This window comes from Carassius gibelio, chromosome B23 (assembly GCF_023724105.1).
Source record: "Carassius gibelio isolate Cgi1373 ecotype wild population from Czech Republic chromosome B23, carGib1.2-hapl.c, whole genome shotgun sequence".
Classification (NCBI taxonomy): Eukaryota; Metazoa; Chordata; class Actinopteri; order Cypriniformes; family Cyprinidae; genus Carassius; species Carassius gibelio.
The window spans coordinates 4,327,354-4,347,819 of NC_068418.1; the positions used below are offsets into that span (position 1 = coordinate 4,327,354).

Genomic DNA, 20,466 nt, shown 5'->3' on the forward strand with positions numbered 1-20,466 from the left:
ACCTCCATTGCATTGGAGAAGCAATCCCGCATAAAATACAGTTTGCACACTCCAGCTCTAGGCAGGAACTCACAGTCTTCCAGGCCTAGTGCATGCAATCACTGGCGCTTAAATTTCAAGTGTCCTGGAAAAATATGCAGTCCAGCAGTGCTGTTACAACCAGCCACACTTCACCTACGTACCATCCTGACCACTGTAAATAAATCTACGCCAACTTGAAGCTATCCTAACTTATGCAATACTATGCAACTAACTAACTATGCTTTAACAATAGTAACGTTACACTAACAACTATGCTAATTAACTACATAGGCTACACAAAATGATCTAAATAACTATATTAATCCTATGCTAAATAGATGCTAAAATACTATATCCTGATCGTTTTCAATACTCGCAATCACAACTCCTGACTCACTACAGTGATTTTGACGGAACAAGATGTTTTTATACTGCCAAGGGCGTGGTAGCTCGTACCAAGGGCGTGGTGAGCTGGAAACTGCTTACGTCACCTGCCACCGCAACATCCAATAGGAAAAATCAAGTGCAGTAGACACCATTCAACTAGGGGTGCTCCGATCACGATCTGCCGATCGTTATGCGCATCTGGTCAGTAAAGCCGGTTCTCTAATCAGCTGTAAATTCCCTCAGGTGCGTGATTTCACATAGAGCAGCTGTTACTACACAGAGCTGTTGTTAATAGAGAAGCTGCGCAAATCCACTTCATTTTCAGCGTTTATTGGCGCATCTTCTCAGTTAACAACAGCTCTGTGTAGTAACAGCTGCTCTATGTGAAATCACGCACCTGAGGGAATTTACCGCTGATTAGAGAACTGGCTTTACTGACGAGATGCGCATAACGATTGGCGCACCCCTATATTCAACCTGAATACATTTTTACACAATATATTGTAGAATTAAAACACTTTATACTCAAATGTCAAAAAAGTTACTCAAATCAATGAACAGCACTAATAAAGCCCCATTCTTACAGATCATTAACAAAAAAAAAGTTGGCTTAGGGATTAGTTACCATTTAAACTCAAGATTAATGTTAGTGATAATGCCACTATCTATATATAATGTATTCGCTGTTTGAATAATCATGGAAAGGAAATATTATATAATTATAAATTTCTGACGTTATTATTAAATTATAATCTCTTTAAATATATATTATGTCCCATAAAAAAAAAAACAGTCTGGAGTGGCACAGAAATCTTCATTAGTTCAATATAAAAATATGTTTGATTATAATGTGCTGGCTGTTTTAAGGCCCTATTTTAAGAACACAAAGTGTAAAACGCACTGCGCAGGTGTACTCAGGGCGTGTCCAAATCCACTTTTGCTATTATGGTCTAAATGGGTTGTCCCTATTCTCTTAATGAGTAATGGGTGTTTTTTGGGCATAACGTGCGATAAACCAATCAGAGTCTCATCTTCCATTCCCTTTAAGAGCCAGTTGCGCTCATGCCATGACGGATTTGCTAATTACATGGCAAGCGCAAAGACAGAATGCATATATATATATATATATATATATATATATATATATATATATATATATATATATATACACTGTATATATGCGTGTGTGTATACATAGCCTACAAAAAAAAATCTTATGCATTGCAGTCATTTAATTTTTAATATTTGGCAAGTTTGTGTGCTGGTGTGCGTCCCTGTGTTTAATAAGCAGCGTGTACGCACGTTAGGCCTAAACTAACACACTCTTTAAATAACAAAGAAATTGTGCCAGACTTTAGACCAGGTTTGAGTTGGTCTATGGCGCAGTATATTTTCAGCTCCTTAAAATAGCATTGCGCCAGCAATGCGCCTGAACACACCCCTTTTTTAGACCAGCACGCCCATGGGCGCAAAATAAGCGCAAATGTATTTGCTAATTAAAGGACGTGGTGCTGGACAGGAAAATATGAATGGCGCCGGACTGAAACTAGCAAACACACTTGTGCTGCGCCTTGCGTTGCATTGTGCCAGATTTATTATAGGGCCCTTATTGCCTAAAACACAACTGAGTACAACTAATTTCTACTTAACTGTAATTGAGATATTTGTAAATTAGATCTAGTAATACTGGGTGAATATGACAATTTTTGTATTAATCATCACCTCCAGGTATTTTAAAGGGGGGGGGGGGGGGTAAAATGCTATTTCATGCATACTGAGTTTTTTACACGGTTAAAGAGTTGGATTCCCATGCTAAACATGGACAAAGTTTCAAAAATTAAGTTGTACGTTTGAAGGAGTATTTTTGGAACAAAAATACTTCTTCCGGTTTGTCACAAGTTTCAGAAAGTTTTTTTCGAGTATGGCTCTGTGTGACGTTAGATGGAGTGGAATTTCCTTATATGGGTCCTGAGGCACTTCTGCCGGAAGAGCGCGCTCCCGTATAGCAGAGCACTGAGAGCACAACAGACTTCACTGATCAGAGCGAGAGCGTCGCCAAATGTCACAAAAGGAGTGTGTTTTTGGTTGCCAGGGCAAGACAACCCTGCACAGATTACCAAAAGAGAAACAGCATTAAGGGACCAGTGGATGGAGTTTATTTTTACAGAGCATCAATGGAGTTGTGCAAGTGTTTGTGTTTGTTCCCTGCATTTCGAAGATGCTTGTTTTACAAACAAGGCCCAGTTTGACACCGGATTTTCGTATCGTTTATTTCTTAAGGATAATGCAATCCCAACGAAAAAGGGTCACGATCGTGTGTTGGAATCGCAGGCGGTGAGTAAAACTGCTTCAAATATCTCTGTGTTGTTAACTTAGCTATCGATGCGTAAGCACATCAAATAAACCTTGTACACATTTAAAGAAAAAAAAAGACGACACAAAGTGGAACTTAGTCATTTTCCAAAACCGCTAAGCAAATATATACAGTTTCAGTACATACCACATAGAGACGTTGTTGTTGCTGCTGCTGCTCTTGTTCAGTTTCAGCCTCTGGATCTGATTCTGGATCATAAATTTACGCTGAATCTGACTGTTAGCCATGGTTTGTTTTGGATGATGTTTTTTTCCTCACGGTAATGTCACAGCTTCCAAACGTTCTCAACGCAAAAGCTTACGTGCTCTCGTGATTCTTTAGCTCCGCCCACACGTCACGCCTCCAGCCGGTCGTGTTTTTCCGAAAAAAATCGGCACAGACTATTTTCTCTAATAAATATAATAAAACTAAAGGCTTTTTGGAGATATGAAGGATGCAGTACTACTCTATAGGTACTCAAGATTAACAGGATATTGAGTGAAAATGAGCATTTCACCCCCCTCCCCCCTTTAATAAAGGGGCTCACTATAGCTTTATTGTTTATAATATTCAGCTTCTAGAAACTCCAAAATGCTTGATCTCCAACATTGCATACTCCTGAATGAGGCATGCAGATAGTGATAAAGATTTTAAAGAGGCCGAAGTCAACAGTCATAAATGCCAGAATATAAAAGTAGTTATTTTATGCATTTAAATGTTTTCATTTTCACATATTTTCTAGTATAAGTGCAGTGGTCACATTTATTTGTGCATGAAATTACAAATAAAAAATACATACAGTCTCGAATTGCAGAATATATTTTAGTACATGCATTTGAGAGACGTTCTTGTGTGCTGCGTACATGCAGTCAAAGTCCTTTTAGGCAAGTCGTGCCACTCGGCCACCATCTTGGGGTTCCTTAGGGTTCCTCAACTGTACGTGTACGTCAGTGGAACCAGACGATAGGCTTAAATGTTTCCCAGCTTGACTTTTAAAAGCAGATGATTGGCTTTCCAGCAGGAGGGGCGAGATATGTGCACACAACCGCCATCTTTGCCGTTAGGGGTTTTCCTTATATAGTTGAATGGAGGATTGAGGAAGTGGCATGTCTCTTATAAATTGTCTCTGATGCAGTTTATAGTTTTAATCATCTTTTTGGTGGTTTCATGACATAGCTAATGACAGAACGAGGTATGTAGCCTATGCTCAAAGTTTCTTGTGTGGGTTATTTATGATGAAGTGATATAGAGTGAGCGCCACATATCTGTGTACTGTTGAAGAGTGTGCTGTGAGCACAGTAAAATGGCTGATGGGACAGGAAAGTGTGTTTTACTGACAAATAGTCTAACAATATCTCATCAGACCGCAGTTTACAGTTGTTCTACCAAAGCTGATTTGGCTGCTGTAGCTTTTCCGCGCTCGTTTGACTCGCGCCTGATGCTGAGGGGAAGCTCAAGTGTACGTCTAAAAATTCTCCCGTTTGATGTGGTCATAGCCTAAAGAGTTACGGCGGTTCCGCATCTAAATAAATGAATTTCTTTTAAAGAAAAAATGGACAAAAACTGAGTGGCCACGTTACACTGTAAAACTCTACAAGCAACTTAACTCAAATCATTTGAGTAAAAAGATATCCTTAAAAACATGACAAATTAGGTTTACTCAAACCGTTTCATGAAACCGATTGCCTTAAACCGTTTAAATACTCTGAACTTAATTCAGTTGAGATCATAAAAAGAAGCTATACATTGCAATTAAGTAATTTTTGAGTTATAACAAACAATTTTTTTTTAAACAAATGGTTACAACAACCTGAGAAAAAATAAACTAAGACAGAAATCAAGGGTCAAGAGCCCAACTAAAGCAAACACTGATCTCTAACATGGTTACTTCAAATGAAACAATAAATCAACATCTAAACCTTAGTTCATTCTCAATAAGATCTTCTGTAGACGTCTGACAGAAATAAAGTCAGTCTGGTTATTAATAAGTGGAGCTGGTGATGCTGTTTGTGGGTTGTTTAATCAGATCTTGAGAGATTTCATGTATTTTATTTCAGTTGATTTCATCTAAGTCTGTGTCTGAAGTCAGTTGTAGTAGTTCTTGTGTTTCTCTTTTCTTCAGAGATTCTGTTTGTTAACAGCAGCTGTTCATCACTAATTCTCAATCAGCACTTAGTTAATCACTTAATTACTTAAATGAAAAGTTTTTAAACTTACATGGTTTAAATCAATGCAATCTGTTTATTCAAACGCTTTGAGTTAAGTTTACTTGTCGGGTTTTACAGTGTAGTTCATGTTGGTTTTGTGCAATAGATGAGTAACAATTTATTTGTTTTATATGTTTTATGTTTAGATATTTCTATTTTACTGGAGTCCCGTGAATCATTTTATTCTCCCGAATCTCGCACACACACGAGTCTCTGCACTCTTCTATCAAGTCTTGTCCCACGCGCTGTTCTCTGTTGCATCAGGTCTCTAATCCACTGGCACTTGACTCATCAGTGTTTGTGCTACATCCTTTTTACAATCTCTGGATTATAAAACACTGCATTCTGTCAGCAATATAATGCAGTGGTAACGTAGGCTTGTAACTATACTCTAGATTAATGCGTTAGATTACTCCGTTACTAAAGAAATAATCACTTTACAGTGACAAACACACCTGCGCATGCTAACCAATGCCAATCAACATTTTTAGATGTTAGAAAATCACAGGTAGGTGAGTTTGATCAAGGTTGGAGCTAAACTCTGCAGCAGATTGGCCCTCCAGGACAAGATTTGAGGAACCCTGTAGTACAGTATATGGTTTTCTGTTCTCCGTACTAAAAGCATATTGAGCTGTGAAAAAGACGCAGTTTCCACGGACAAATACACACAAATTTATGTCAAAATGTCTTGTCTTTATGTCTTGTGGATTTCACTTTAACTCAATTACGTCTTAAAAGGATGGTTCACCCAAAAATTGCAGTGGCATGCCTCAGTACATGAGAATAATTGTTGAATAAAGTTTTTTATTTTGTTTAGTTTTCTTCGCAATCATAGAGTATTCCTTGATCTTTGTAAAATTACATAGACTTTTTTTCAGATGTCCTTTCCTGGACTTGGGAACATAGCAGTTGTGTTGCTATTTATGGAGGGTCAGAGGGCTCTTGGATCTGATCAGAAATATGTTCATTTGTGTTCTGAAGATGAACAAAGGTCTTACAGTTTTGGAACGACATGAGAGTGAGTTATTAATGCATAATTGATGATAATTTTTGGGTGAACCATACCTTTAAGTGAACATGAACAGTGTGGAAAATAATTGACTGCTTGTGTGTTTATTTGATCTGTCAGCTGGTCTTAAAGTTACTTAATGTTAATCAAACAAAAGAAAACGAGAGAACCACAGCTCTTCACTGAATAACTTTATGAACACATGGGCCTTCTGACAAAGTTTTGCTCAGGGCCCCCAGAAGCTTAAGACCGGCTCTGATATAAGGGGTGTGCTGGACCAGTTAATGTGATCCACAGAGGCCCCAACTCACAACTTGCAGGACTTGATGTACTTGCTACATCATTAGAAGAATGGCATCTATGCTAATATTAGTCTGTTTCTTTCTTCTTCCGAGGTCACCCTGGCCTCCAGATCAGAGGGTCACTGCAGCCACCCGGATCCAGTACGTATCCAGACCAGATGGTGGATCAGCACCTAGAAAGGACCTCTACATCCCTGAAAGACAGCGGAGACCAGGACAACTAGAGCCCAGATACAGATCCCCTGTAAAGACCTTGTCTCAGAGGAGCACCAGGACAAGACCACAGGAAACAGATGATTCTTCTGCACAATCTGACTTTGCTGCAGTCTGGAATTGAACTACTGGTTCCGTCTGGTCAGAGGAGAACTGACCCCAACTGAGCCTGGTTTCTCCCAAGGTTTTTTTCTCCATTCTGTCACCGATGGAGTTTCGGTTCCTTGCCGCTGTCACCTCTGGCTTGCTTAGTTGGGGTCACTTCATCTACAGCGATATCATTGACTTGATTTCAAATAAATGAACAGACACTATTTAAACTGAACAGAGATGACATCACTGAATTCAATGATGAACTGCCTTTAACCATCCTTTTGCATTATTGACACACTGTTTTCCAAATGAATGTTGTTCAGTGCTTTGACGCAATGTGTTTTGTTGAAAGCGCTATATAAATAAAGGTGACTTGACTTGACTTGACTTTAAGGATCTGCTGTTAATGTCTTAATGCCAGATTCCACAGGACACGTTCAGAAAAGTCCACAGCTTTTCTTTTCTAGAGCAAGTGGTTTTAATGTTTTTAATGAAATCTGAGATGTTTACGTCTGGTTAACCAAAACATATAAGATCCATAAAGAAAGTGAAATATCTGATATTCCTATTCTCAAATATGTGAATTAAAGTAAATGCATTTTGTTGTTTAAACTCCTTAATAATGACAATGTCAGTTGTTCTCTAAAGGGTAATATGTGCTGCTGTGTTCGTTTGCGCTGCAGTCAGATTTACAACCCACACAGAAAACAAATCTAAGTGAAATTAACTCTGCTGGGAATACATGTGAGACCACACTCAAGAGTGTGAAAGTGTTAAATTAGGAGTGTTAAATTAACACTGAAGCAGAGTTAAAGTTAATTAGATAATTAAGTGATTAATTGAGTGATGATTGACCATTATTGACGAGACCTGATGTTAACATGCAGAATCAACAGAATCTTAAAGTCAGATTTTAATTGTCAGTTATAACTGAGTTATAAAACTGATGGACAAGCAAAGACTATTGTTATTCCTGAATTACTGAGTTAAAGTTACATTGTTGATTATTGCAGCCCTGTGATTCTTCAACATCGTATTTCCAGCATTTTAAATACAATCTGAGGAATTTCATAAAAGTTGTTTGCTCAAAAATCTTTCAAAAGAGTCTTTTAAGTTAGACATGCAAACATCAAGAATCAACCTGTGAATCTCAACAATGGTGAAAATCATAAAAACATGTTGCAGTGCATTCTGGGTGCCACCTATCAAAATTAATCCATGACTCTCATGATGCATTGCGGCATGAATAAATTATTAGCTGAATTGTTTCAGTAATTTCCTTTATTCTTACTATTCTATTTTTGTTTTTTATGTTACTTTTAGTAGTTTGTTTTCTAATGTTTAGAGTTGTTCTGTTTTTCTGAATATGTGGTTTGTCACCGTTGTTGAGATTCCTACACTAATCTTTGATGTATGTGTGTGCCTAAAACTAGATTTTTTCTTTAATTATCAGAACAACTTTCATGAAATCATTTTAATTAGCGGGTACTGTACAATACACAGGGTTGTTATAATCAATGAGGTCAACCAAATCTGTTTAGGCTTTAGTTGAGTTTTGTGATTCAGGTCAAATGCCCATGTTTTGATTTTTTTCTTGTCTGTTTGTTACAATTCAGTTGTAACAGCCAAACCAAATCTCACTTCAACATTTTAAGGGTCAAGAGCCCAACTAAAGCAAACACTGACCACTATAATGGTGACATAAACATAGTGATTTTCATCTTCGTTTATTCTGCATGTTAACATCAGGTCTCGTCAATAATGGTCAATCATCACTTAATTATCACATTAACTTTAACTCAGCTTCAGTGTTAATTTAACACTCCTAATTTAACACTTTCACACTCTTGAGTGTGGTCTCACATGTACTCCCAGTAGAGTTAATTTCACTCTGGATTTTTTGCTGTGCATGAATTGGAAGGGCTGGGTGATATAGCAAAAAAACAACAACACAATATTATGTTTAATATCAGTCGGTATCCGTAATTATTGAAAACAAAACACCATCATGTATGTATGTATAGCTTAATACAAAAATCCAAAGTGCCAATCATCCAAACTGTATTTAATTCACAACACAAAAGCACACGTTAAAATGAATGCTGTGGCCTGTCTGTGTTTAAGAGATTGTGAATGAGAAAAATTCATATTAGTGAAAATTATAAAAATTTGAATTTCATTTCTGGGAGCCTTATAAGTGGTGCAGGAGACGCAGTGGAGATGATGATGTAAGTGTCATTGTTGTACTTTATCGTTTTAGTTAGCCTGTCAAGTTGAACCCACGAGATGTGCTAATCTTGGTTAGGTTAAAACCGAAACCAAGCCATTCACACAGAAAGCATGTTCTGTGCAGTTTTGCAATAAAGCAATGTAAAGTTAAAAGAGCTTCAATTTTTTTTTATTCCATTTACTTATAGCACACACCTATATTGTGTGCTATACTGAACATTTTTTTTTCTGTTGTTATCAATGAAGGTGTATTGTCAATAAATACTGATACCGTTTTGTCACCCAGACCAAGTAACTAGTGGACTGGGAGAAAAAAAAAATAGAGAGTGAACTTGTGAGTTGCCTACAAAATGCACAATGATGTGAATAAAACTTGTTTTAAAGGGATCATTATAAACTCTTCTATAAACATCAGTGTATATTTTACTAATTATAAACTGCAGGTCAAGAAAATAAGTTAGGTAGTTAGAAAATAAATGAATTAATATGAATTGAATTAATCAAAAGTGACAGGAAAGACATTTATAATATTACAAAAGAATTCTACTCTTTTATGAAAGAATCCTGAAAAAAGGTGTCCATTTCCAGAAAAGGATAAAGCACCAAACTGTCAGCCAAAGCACGAAAGAAGATCTGAACTCAGCAGTTGACACGCTGATACTTAATACTCTAATCAAGCTGCTGTGATCATGCACATCAAAGGGTTAAATATTTTAGATTGAGCCGTAAAAGTTTCTTTATGATGTTATCTGTGTTTATGTTTTGCTGCCATAGCTGTTCATTTTCAGTCTTTTCTTGTACTACCACGGACAAACAAGTTGTGGAGTATTGTATTAGTCAAATAAACTAAACGAAACTAGGCAAAATCATGGCCAATGTATAGGCTTCAATACATGTGCTTGTGAAGGGTGGCACAGGCGATGAAAGTCACCGCTTACCATCCGAACACGCAGTTCATCTTCAGTTGCTGCAGTAGAACTGGTGCGTATACAATGCTACTGAACACTCACTTGTGCAGTGATGAGCTTCTTGGTCTTTGGCTGGCTGGGGTCAGGGAACTCCTCTCCGAAGCACAGGTCCACTGTGTACTGTGGCTCAGGACCAGTGCCCTGCCGATGGTTTTGTAACTCTGCCAAGAACACAACAAACAGCGTGAGGACTTAAGTATCACTGAAATGCAAAAAAGCACTAGTTTGGCCAGGCTAATACCCCTCCCTTCTTCACCTTGCAAAAAGATGGTCATGTCCAGGAGTTTGCAGGTCCTCTCTCTCTCCAGTTTGTTTGCTTTCTGTCTGTGCTCTGCCAGAGGGCCGTCCCAGTACACGCGGCCCTGGCAGAAGCGCTTGATGAACACACCGTCTGGGGCCACCCACACCAGCACACCTTTCTCCAGGTGCGGCAGAAGACGGGTCATGGCTTCGGCGATGCCCGGGGGCAGGGGTATGATGTCTGGACGGGGGAAGAAGACCTTCTTGGCTTCACAGGGCCCATAAATGCGCTCATTCCCAACTGGAGCGCAGCCCTGCAGAATGAAGCAGCCATCTGGAGACGTAGTGACGAGCTTCTGCACCAAGATCCCGTGATAGAACAAAGTCACCTCCAGGCGAAAGTCTGCAGGCATCCACATGAAAAAATAGCCCGGACCTAATGTTAAACATTGTTTTCCTCCCAATGTAGGTGTAAAATGACATCTAGTTTCAAGTTGGTACTTCATAAAAAGAGGAACATTAGAGGATGAGCTTGCTAGGAATTCTCTCACCAGTTATGGAGACCTGAGACGGGTATAGAGGAATGGAGTCAGTGCCTGTACTGGGACAAGCATACGCCCTGCCATTCACTGCAAACACACACATATACTTAGTGTAACTCACAAAGAAACCTTTTTGTTGGTCTGTTTGTTTTTAGTCAGTTATTGATATTGAAAGTAAAACACTAACCACTCCATCCAGCAGCTCTGTTTGAGTCACCAAGCAAACTGTCCTGCTGGATGTGAAAATAAACGATTATTTCATGTCACACAAAACATACGCAATCCGTCCAGTAGGGGGCAGAAAAAGAAATGTCATCCAGCAGTCAGTGTAGTGCGTGTGGGGATTTCCACAGGAGTTGTCACTGAACAGTACCTGCATGGGCAGAGGTGTCTCTCTCAAGGCTTGGCTGCAGTCACTGTCCAGTGATATGACTGGATTTCCAGCAGGTTCTGGAAGACACAAGGAGTAGCTTATATTTGAAGCTGGTTTCGAGTATGACTGTGTCTGTGTGTAAATGTTTATATGAATGGGGAAGTGAGGTTTGAGGAACACAAGTCTAGATCTGTCATAGTACCTGCAGCTCTCCCCGTGTCGTCCAGGACACGGTAGACCTTGTACGGCTCAGAGATATCGAGCTGACTGCGCTCAGGAACCTCCTGGAAGTCTGTGCTCTTGTTGAGGGCACAGCGCAGACGCGTTTTCCATGTAGAGGGGTCTGCTTTGTCCCTGCCCTCTTGAAACTTACCCTTGTACATTGCCCATGCCTGAGACAGAGTGTGTGTGTGTTTAATCTGTTTTCTGTCTAAATAAATGTATTACTGGTTTATAGCAGCTATATATATATATATATATATATATATATATATAATTTTTAATGAACTTAAATGGGAGATACAATGAGATGTATTTCGAATGATTCAAATGAAAAGCTACGTATAGATATAAGCTTATAACTTCCCAGCAATCAAGCCCGTGCGCTATATCAGCTTCGTCCGTTCGGACAGATATTTAAAGCCTCAGTTGAAAGTAGCTTTGATGGTAAAACTCTACCGTGTGTTTACCTTAAACAGCGCGGCGTCCTGGTTCTGTCTGTAGTCCTGTTTGGCCGCGTGTTTCCAGGGGATCCTGAACATGGTTTTCTCCTCATTTTCCCAGCTCAGTCCAGCGTATTTAGCGCTGTCTATCTGAGCTATGAGCCATTCTCTCAGTCGCATGTGCCTCGACCTGTCTTCCATCAATCTACAACATAACAGCAGTCACATACAAACAGCAGTTCTAACACACTATAAGACCTATGTTTACTCTATAAAGCTCGTGCTAAAGAAATGAAATTTTAGATGAACTCACAGTTAAACAATTGCATACATTCAGACATGTGAGTGATCGAGCTTTAAAAGTGAAAGTAAAAGTATGAAGTGAAACACTTTCGGTTTCCTATGTAATGAATGTGCCCTGTTAACAGTGTGACATGTTCGCGTAAGAAGCAAGCAGCACAAACTGTCCCCATGCACTACTCGCCTCTGCCTGCAGAAACCTAACGAAACATGAAGATTGTGTGCGTCGTTTAATGCTGTGACACTCCTGACGCTTTGTAGTGTGTAAGTGGCCGATGCAAACATGAAAAACAAACTGTGAATGCAGTGTTCTGTATAAATAAATATAAACCCGCAAGGAGCGTTCCGAATTTAATGTAGCTGTCATTATGTAAGGAGTTCCTCACTCCTGCTAAAACTCACGTCACAAAGAAGGTGTCTGCAAGCCACATCTCTTATTTACATCGTGTTTACTATGTGATTCGGCGTGTGTGAACCCTAGCGCTGAATACAAACTCAGTTTTGAGCGGTATTGAGTGGATTCTAACAGCAATACTAATAATAATAATAATAATAACCCCAACAAAAACAATAATAATATTTCTAGTCTTTCAACACATCGGCTCATGAAAGCTTCCTTTGGATCAACGTGTGAGCTCTTTCTCTGCAATGGGGATTATAAAGCACCCTTCCCCTCCACAGACTGTTTCTGAGCAGCTACACTGAACAACAGCCAGCCTTGTGAAAAGATTGAAGAATTCTCACTATAAGAATTAGGACTACTTTTCAGTAGGGTGTTAATTTTATTTGACAGAAAATCTCACTAGATTATTACAGTTAAAGGCAAAATAAGTGTTTTGAAATGTAATCTGATTTAAATCTCAGCATTTAATGTAAATTACCTACTGACATACTACAGCAAAGGATAGAAATAACTGGGATATAACTTTTTTGGGTAAGTACCACACGCAGACAGATGCATATAACGGTTCGGTACACATCACAAACTGAAAGATTTGATTCATTGGACTAGTCCTATTTCATTTGGATAATTAAATTGTTTTGTGTTTAAAATGTAATGTTCTCAGTGCCACTGCGTTTGGCGTGCTGTCTGCCCCGTGGCGTAACGTTAGTGGGTGGCCCCCATGATAACCTCTCCTTGTGGGCTGCACCAAAAGATGAGGTATCCATGATAGCCAGAGATATTGTCTACTCTAAAACAACTAACATCAGTTGTTGCCAATGTTAAGATATTTGGCATTTCCAATTCATGTAGGTTTTATTAGTAGGTCTATTATTATTATTATTATTATTATTATTATTATTATTATTATTATTATTATTATTATTATTGTGAAGATCATTTTATTATTAAATTAAAATTACAATTAATTTTCCCTGCAGTTATAACCAAATAACTGACATTCTACATGGATAACAGAAGATTGGGCAATATACTTCTCAATTAAATTTGCACAGGTAGGGCTCAACCTGTGCTGAGCACATGGCCTTTTTGCCCTTACACTCGAAGTTCCTGTCTTCTTCTTCAGTAAAATAATGCTATTGGTCACCCTTTATGTCTGTCTGTCTTTACAAATATTTAGCCAGTGATGGGTATTAAAAAAAGAGCTTGTGACTAAATCTTGTTGGATCCGCTCAAACTGGCAGTAAAATCTCATAACTCCACCGCTCTGTCTGGACTGAATGAAAGGTGGAAGTGTGGTGTTAAAGAATTGTGCTATAATAACTCCTACAAATACAATGCATTATACACACCATAGACCATTTAAAAGAGACAGGCATGTAGATGTTTGTGGAAAATGTTTTCTCTGTTTTGGAGGGATGATCATTTTTAAACCCTATTTATTGTATAAAAATTGGTTAATACCTTACTATGGGTTGGATAATTGTATCAGTTTCTAATTTTTCATGCAACAATACATATTACTTTTATAGTTTTCATTAATAATAATTGCTGTATAGATGATTGTCTAGTGCTCTTATGAATGTTTTAGCACCATTTTTAGCATAAGTTGAGAATGTTTCTGACAGATAATATCATTCAAGATTTTTATTCGTCACAAACACAATTATATATAGCATATATAACCAGCAGTGAAATGTGAGTCAGGTCCGCTCCATGGACAGTGCAATTATTAAAGAAAACAACACAGATGAAAATATACATAAATATAGCTACACAGCAAAATCACCAAAGTTAAAATCCTGGTGTTATGGTGTTCTAGAGTGAAGTGTTAATGTTATGGTGTTGAATTAACACTGATGGTGTAAAAAAGGTTACTCTGGCTGGTGAAACTACTGAGAGTCTGAGCTCATTAACACTGGTAGTGTGATTACACATCCGGGACATTTATTTGGTGTGTGCTTCAACCAGCCAAAACTCTTCTCGCTGACGCCATTTTATTTGAATCGCCACTCAAACGAAGAAGCGTGTTTTATTAACTGGAAGCATACAGGACTATTATTGTACATTTATAATTGGAGAAGTGCATAAAGTAAGTGATGTATTTCATAAATGTATGTAAATCATTTTTCGATTGGGTTTAGCAGTAACGTTAAAGGCGCAATATGTAATTTTTCTGCTTTAAAAATAGCAGAAATCACTATATCTATGTTATATATATTTTTTAGTTGTGTACTTACATCATCCCGACAGTTTCCACGAACTTTCAAATCCGGAGAAAATTATAGTTTAATTAGAAGACACGGCACATTTCTTTATTTCCGTTTTGTCGCCCGTCTATGACGTCATATAAACTTTGACCCCTCTAGTTTATCTAACTTCCTGCGGAACCGCCAAATACAAAGGTGAACAGAAACAAAGACGAGACGAAGAAGAAAAAGTAGTAGCCTTTATTGAGACTATTATATTTTATATTTATATTCGTATTTAAACCTCAATCAATAACTTAGTTATGGATCATGATTATGCTTTGCCTGCACGTTCTGTGAAGCGCAAACGCACGGGTGAAATGAATGACCCGAGATGGTTTTGGGACAAGAGAAGCATAAGACACGGGTAAATATTGGAGTTGCATTTCCAAGATAGAGAGAGCTTTGTGACAAGCTGAAAACTACAGAGAGATGCCGAACTCGCTTGCATTCTGATAAACAGGTATGCATCCATTCAGCTAACTTTATCTATCCGTATATTTTGTGAAACGATGATGTCTTGTGTAAAACGCAGACGGACTAGCTCTCATGTAAATCTACATTTGTTCTATATCTAGCTGAATAAAGTAGCTTCAAATGCAGTTCTCTAACTTGTTCGATATCATAGTATAACGTAATTATAATTATTAACGAAAGGCGATCGTGTTTTTTAACATATATTACTACTAGCTAGATGGAATATTGATTTGATAGGGGTCTCATAATTCATATAGACTGTTTCATCGGGCGCACAGTCGTGTATATCGGTCTGGCTGCAGTGCCTTCTACAAACGCAGTTAAAGGCAAGGTGATGAGTAAACTGAAGTTGGGCTCAGGTGGATGTGCTGCAGGATGTTTCCCATACATTTATTTATTTTTGGAGACTCGCCACAATTTTAAAACTGATCTTTTTTCAAAAAGGCTTCAATGAGTAATGTTACGTACTGCACGTTTAATAATAATAATAATTCCTTACATTTATATGTTTAAATATCAAAGCGAGGCACAGGTGTTTTTATATCGCTGTATTTCTGAAGGAAGACTTGCATGTTATATGCCTGATAGCAGCGTGTGAGCGTACCAGCTCTGCTTCGTTTACAGCTGTTACTGGAGAAACCTCTATTTCTCGTGCTTTATGTCTCTGCTTTAAAACATCTCCTGTTGGCAAATAATGAATTTGCCTTTTCATTAAGTCCGCCTGATCCACGCAGCAAACATTTTGTTTGTTATCAAAAAATATCTACTCTAGAGGGACTTGGCTGTTGTTATTGATTCTATTTGGAAGTCTAACGGAAGTTAAGTTAGGTCCACAAAAGCGCTCATGCACAGTAACGTTTGTTTATGTTGTTGCCGTTGAAACCGTCTATATCTCTCCGTTCGAAAAGACGTGATTGTCAAAATACTAAGTTAGAATGAGTGAGGAATGATAGGGAGCGACATAGCGCATGTTCCAATGAACAACAACTCCCATGAGCCTTATGCTCTTTCCCGACGTCATCAAAGTACGTCTTATGTTATTATTTTGATTGAGTGACCCCTGGTGGCCAAAAATTCCATACTGCACGTTTAACTTGTTATAAAAGTATGTTCAAATTCATTTCATGGTTCATGGTTGCATCGGACAACACCAGCAAAACAACAATGCTTGGGTATATGTGTTGTGTTTTTCAAAAGACAAAGGATTTATAGTCTGATAAATGTGATAAGATTACCAAGTGTTTAATTTTTTAGGTCTATTTTGTTACCAGTAAAATGTTTAAAAAGACTCAAATTGGAAGGGTAACGTTTGTTTTTCACCTTTGTAGTCATGCTGCAGCATTGATGAGCACCTGAGGAAAAGCCAAAGTCATCAACCATATCTTCTAGCCATGGGGAAGAGCTGAGACGTGATTGACAGCTACTACATTGCCCTGGATAACAAGCTTATCCCTTGTCAGACGGCTGGTTCTCTGGGTGCTTTGGATGAACTCTTCAAAGTACACTACATTTTTAATATATACTATGACAATGCTCTCATCAAGTTCTACACTTTCCTGCAGACCACGCTTTATAACATAGATGTTGGAAAAACGAAAGAGTCACCAAGAGTGAAAGAACTGCGAGCTAAACTGCTGAATAGCACCTGAGCTGAAATCTTGAAAAAATGTTGCTCTGCTTCAGATGTGAAGGGTTGTATGCTGATGCCCATTCACTGATTTCACATTTGAAGTATGAACATGGCTTCTATCCCACTTCTATGTGTAGACTTGTTTGCAGTCAACAGCATTGCTGAAAGCAGTTTTCCACATACTCTGGGTTTAGAAAACATTTGGACAAAATTCATGTTCCTTGTTCAGTTGTTCGTCCCACTCATATTTGTACCCAGTCAGATACAGTACAGTCTGAACTCTCAGATGAGGAACCTCGTTTAGATGATGATCGTGTTAAAAGTGATCCAGTTCTTTCTAAAGAGGATTTAAAGGACATGTGTGCTTCAATTGTTGCGAAGCTGCAGGGAAGTGGTGCTTCTGGTTCCACAGTTTCATCGATTATATGTGATCTTGAAGAGTGTACCACAGAGTTACATTTACAAATGAAGCAGGATGTTGTTAGACCAGACTTCCCTGAACCTTTTAAAAAGAATTTTGAAAATCCATTCACCAGTTTCTGAAGCTAAACGAGAAAAGTTTTTCAATGAAAGATGGGGAATTGTTCAACCATTAGAAATAGTTCTTGGTGTTAGGTATGACAATAGACGAAACAAAAGAACTGGCACCTATGACCAGGTTACAGTTAAAGAGACTTTTGTGTACATTCCCATTTTGGATAGTGTAAAATCTGGACATCAGTCCAGATGTATACAAAGACTTTAGTGATGGAAGTTACTGCAGAGGCCAACTGTATTACGATGATTTCGAGACATGCAATCCCTTGGGGTCAAAACATGGGATTCACAAGATTGGCTGTCTATATTTTATTCTGAGAAATCTTCCACCGATGTTCAACTCTGCTTTACTGAACATCCACTTAGTTTCTCTCTTTCACTCTCAAGATATAAAAAAAAAATATGGATTTGATACCATTTTAGCTCCTTTGGTAAATTATGTTAAAATTCTTGAGAATGAGGGGATTTATTTGGCCAGTTCTTCTGAAAAGGTTTATGGTTCAATTTGTCAGGTTGTAGGAGATATCTTGGCAATGCATGCTCTTTTATCAGTAACTAATTTTGTCACTTGTGTCTAACTGAAAAATCTGATGCCCAGAATGTTTATAGTGAGGATGACCCAAGAGTAGTGGTCCGTGATAAAGCCAGCTTTGAGATGCACTGCAGGGACCTTCAGTCAGATACACAGTTGAACTCTATATATGGGGTTAAAACAGACTCTTCGTTGAACAATTTACAGTATTTTCATGTTTGTTCCAATTATTCCTTTGATATAATGCATGACATACTAGAGGGTGTTGCTCAGTATGAGTTGAAACTTTTATTTGGATACATGACTGAAAATTTCATATCAAAAAATGATCTTCTTTTAAGAATTTATTCTTTTGACTTTGGTTACACAGAGCGCAGAAACCGCTCGACAAATGTCAACTTGGAACATGGTGGAAATTCCATTGGATTGAACACTATACAGACCCTTACTAAGGGTGCTAAACACACCCTTACTTTTTGGTGACCTTTTACCTCCAGGAAATCCAAACTGGAACTTTTTGCTCATCTTGCTGCACATTATTAATATTGTCTTTTCGCCTGATGTAACTTATGGCATGACTTTTTTTTTAAACACTTGATCAGCGAGCATCATCAACTTTTCAAATTAGTGTACCCTCAGAAAAAGTTAATTCCAAAGCACCATTTTATGGTACATTATCCTTCGTGCATAAGGAAAATAGGACCTTTTTTACACTCTTGGAGCATGAGATTTGAAGACAAAAACAAACTTTTCAAAAACATGCTAAAAAGTTTTAAGAACATCAAAAAATATTTAAAATCTTTTGCAAATAAGAACATCAAGTCGCTTGCGAAAAAACATCAAAATGGCAATAGGAAACCACTGGGAAACGCTCAGTTTACAGCAGAAAGAATTTGGACTAATGAACTATTTCTCCCTAAGTGACTATGAAAATGGTGAAGACTTGGCCAATGCTTTGCAAATCACAGTACAGACATACATTTACTCTACCAGTTGGACTAAACTTGATGGCACATAATATAAAACTGGTCTTGCCATATGCACAGAGATAAAACATGAGATGCCATTATTCTGTAAAATTACCAACATTCTTGTGTTGGGTGAAAATGTTTACTTTGTGGTTGAAAAACTTCAGTGAGCATTGTTATGGATTCAGAGTTGTTGATGGAAATGAGTTTGATGCTGTTGTGAAAGCTGATGATCTTATGCATTATAAACCATATAATATTCAAAATGCATATGGACCAAATGAGGATACATTTGTTGTGCCTTTTCATTGTTTTGTTTAGGCAGTGTTTTTCTGTACATGAAATGTTACAGAGCTTTACCCACATCAAAATGCACTGCATTCAGTGTTTCATTTAAAAATTAAATGTGAAAGTATGTTGTTGTTTTGTATTAGTTTATTTATAAAATTATTTAAATCTGGACCTAAAATAATTAAGTCTTTGTTTTATAATGTATGATTAGAACAGAGTGCATTGTGTGTATATATAAAGTTTGTGAATAATTAATGATAGGTAAGAATGAAATGTTTATCTCTTGAGTCAGTGTTACTTTATTAACACTTTTGAAAGTGTTTATTTAACTCGGGCCAGTGTGGAATTATATATATATATATATATATATATATATATATATATATATATATATATATATATATATCGTTCAAGATCCCCTGGTGCAGAGTCTGCCGATCAGCGCATCAGTAAGCAGCAGCCAGAGCAGCGATCATCATGTGATAACAGCTGAGGAAATTCAGGGTCTCACCAGCGATCCTGAAAACTTTCTATTCTGGGGCTATAGAAAGTGTATTGACTCAGTGTATCTCAGTGTGGTATGGGAACAGCTCCAGTCAAGACTGCAAAGCCCTGCAGAGAGTTGTGCGCTTAGCTGAGGGCATTTCAGGGTCTGCTCTCCCCTCTCTGCAAGACATCTACCTCAAACTCTGCAGAAGTAGAGCTGTTAAAATCATCAAGGACTCCATCCACCCCAGTTACCATCTTTTCACTTTGCTGCCATCTGGTAAGCGCTTCCGTAGCCTGATGGCAAAAACTGAGAGACTCAGGAGGAGTTTCTTCCCCCAGGCCATCAGGCTCCTAAACTCAAAACCAGCCTCTTAACATCTTCATGTCTCCACTTAATGTTCACTTTATCAGTAAGATCTTCATCATTCACTACCTCACATAGACACACTGACATTGTCAACCTGTTTGCACATTTCCCTCTTCTACATCCCTGTGTATCTTAATATTTAAGACTACAGTATAATGCACATATGTACATCATACATCCCTGTGTATCTTAATATTTAAACTACAGTTTACTTTCATTCACATTATTTTGCGTCCTATATTTAATGCTACAATATACATCTTTTTTTTACTTTTATATAATTCTTACATACACAGCAAAATTGCCAGAGTTAATTCAACTCTATGAGACTAACCAACCATATTGTTAAGACTGAGGCCAAGGAAAAGCTACCAGTCTTAAAGTTATCTGAACTGCAAAATTAAAAAAAAAAAAAAAAATGTTTAAAGGGCAAAATGTGTTATAGTGGGAATATTATGTTGCACAGATAACCCTCATAATGAGGCGGATGGTAAATGTTTAATAAAGGTTGATTGATGGTGACTGATGAAGGTTTACTGAATATGTCTAGGAATGCTTAGGAATTATAAGGCAAGGGAAGTAGTGAATAATCAGAAAGATTTTTGTCTTGGTTAGCAAGTTGGT

General features: G+C 37.8%; 1 protein-coding gene across 5 annotated transcripts in view; it reads right to left on the reverse strand.

Annotated features, from left to right (window-relative positions):
* irf10 (interferon regulatory factor 10) overlaps nt 1-12,040 on the reverse strand; it is a 31,172-nt gene extending 19,132 nt beyond the window's left edge. For 2 of the 5 annotated variants that reach the window (XM_052593521.1, XM_052593523.1), the window contains exons 1-8: nt 11,913-12,035; nt 11,627-11,804; nt 11,140-11,329; nt 10,938-11,014; nt 10,752-10,794; nt 10,574-10,651; nt 10,039-10,425; nt 9,825-9,943 (exon numbers count right to left, since the gene is read on the reverse strand). In XM_052593521.1, coding sequence (XP_052449481.1) covers nt 9,825-9,943; nt 10,039-10,425; nt 10,574-10,651; nt 10,752-10,794; nt 10,938-11,014; nt 11,140-11,329; nt 11,627-11,800 — 1,068 coding nt within the window. In that variant the 5' untranslated portion in view covers nt 11,801-11,804; nt 11,913-12,035. The other 3 variants (XM_052593519.1, XM_052593522.1, XM_052593520.1) reach the window with 3 other exon arrangements.
* Between the last annotated feature and the right edge of the window lie 8,426 nt (nt 12,041-20,466).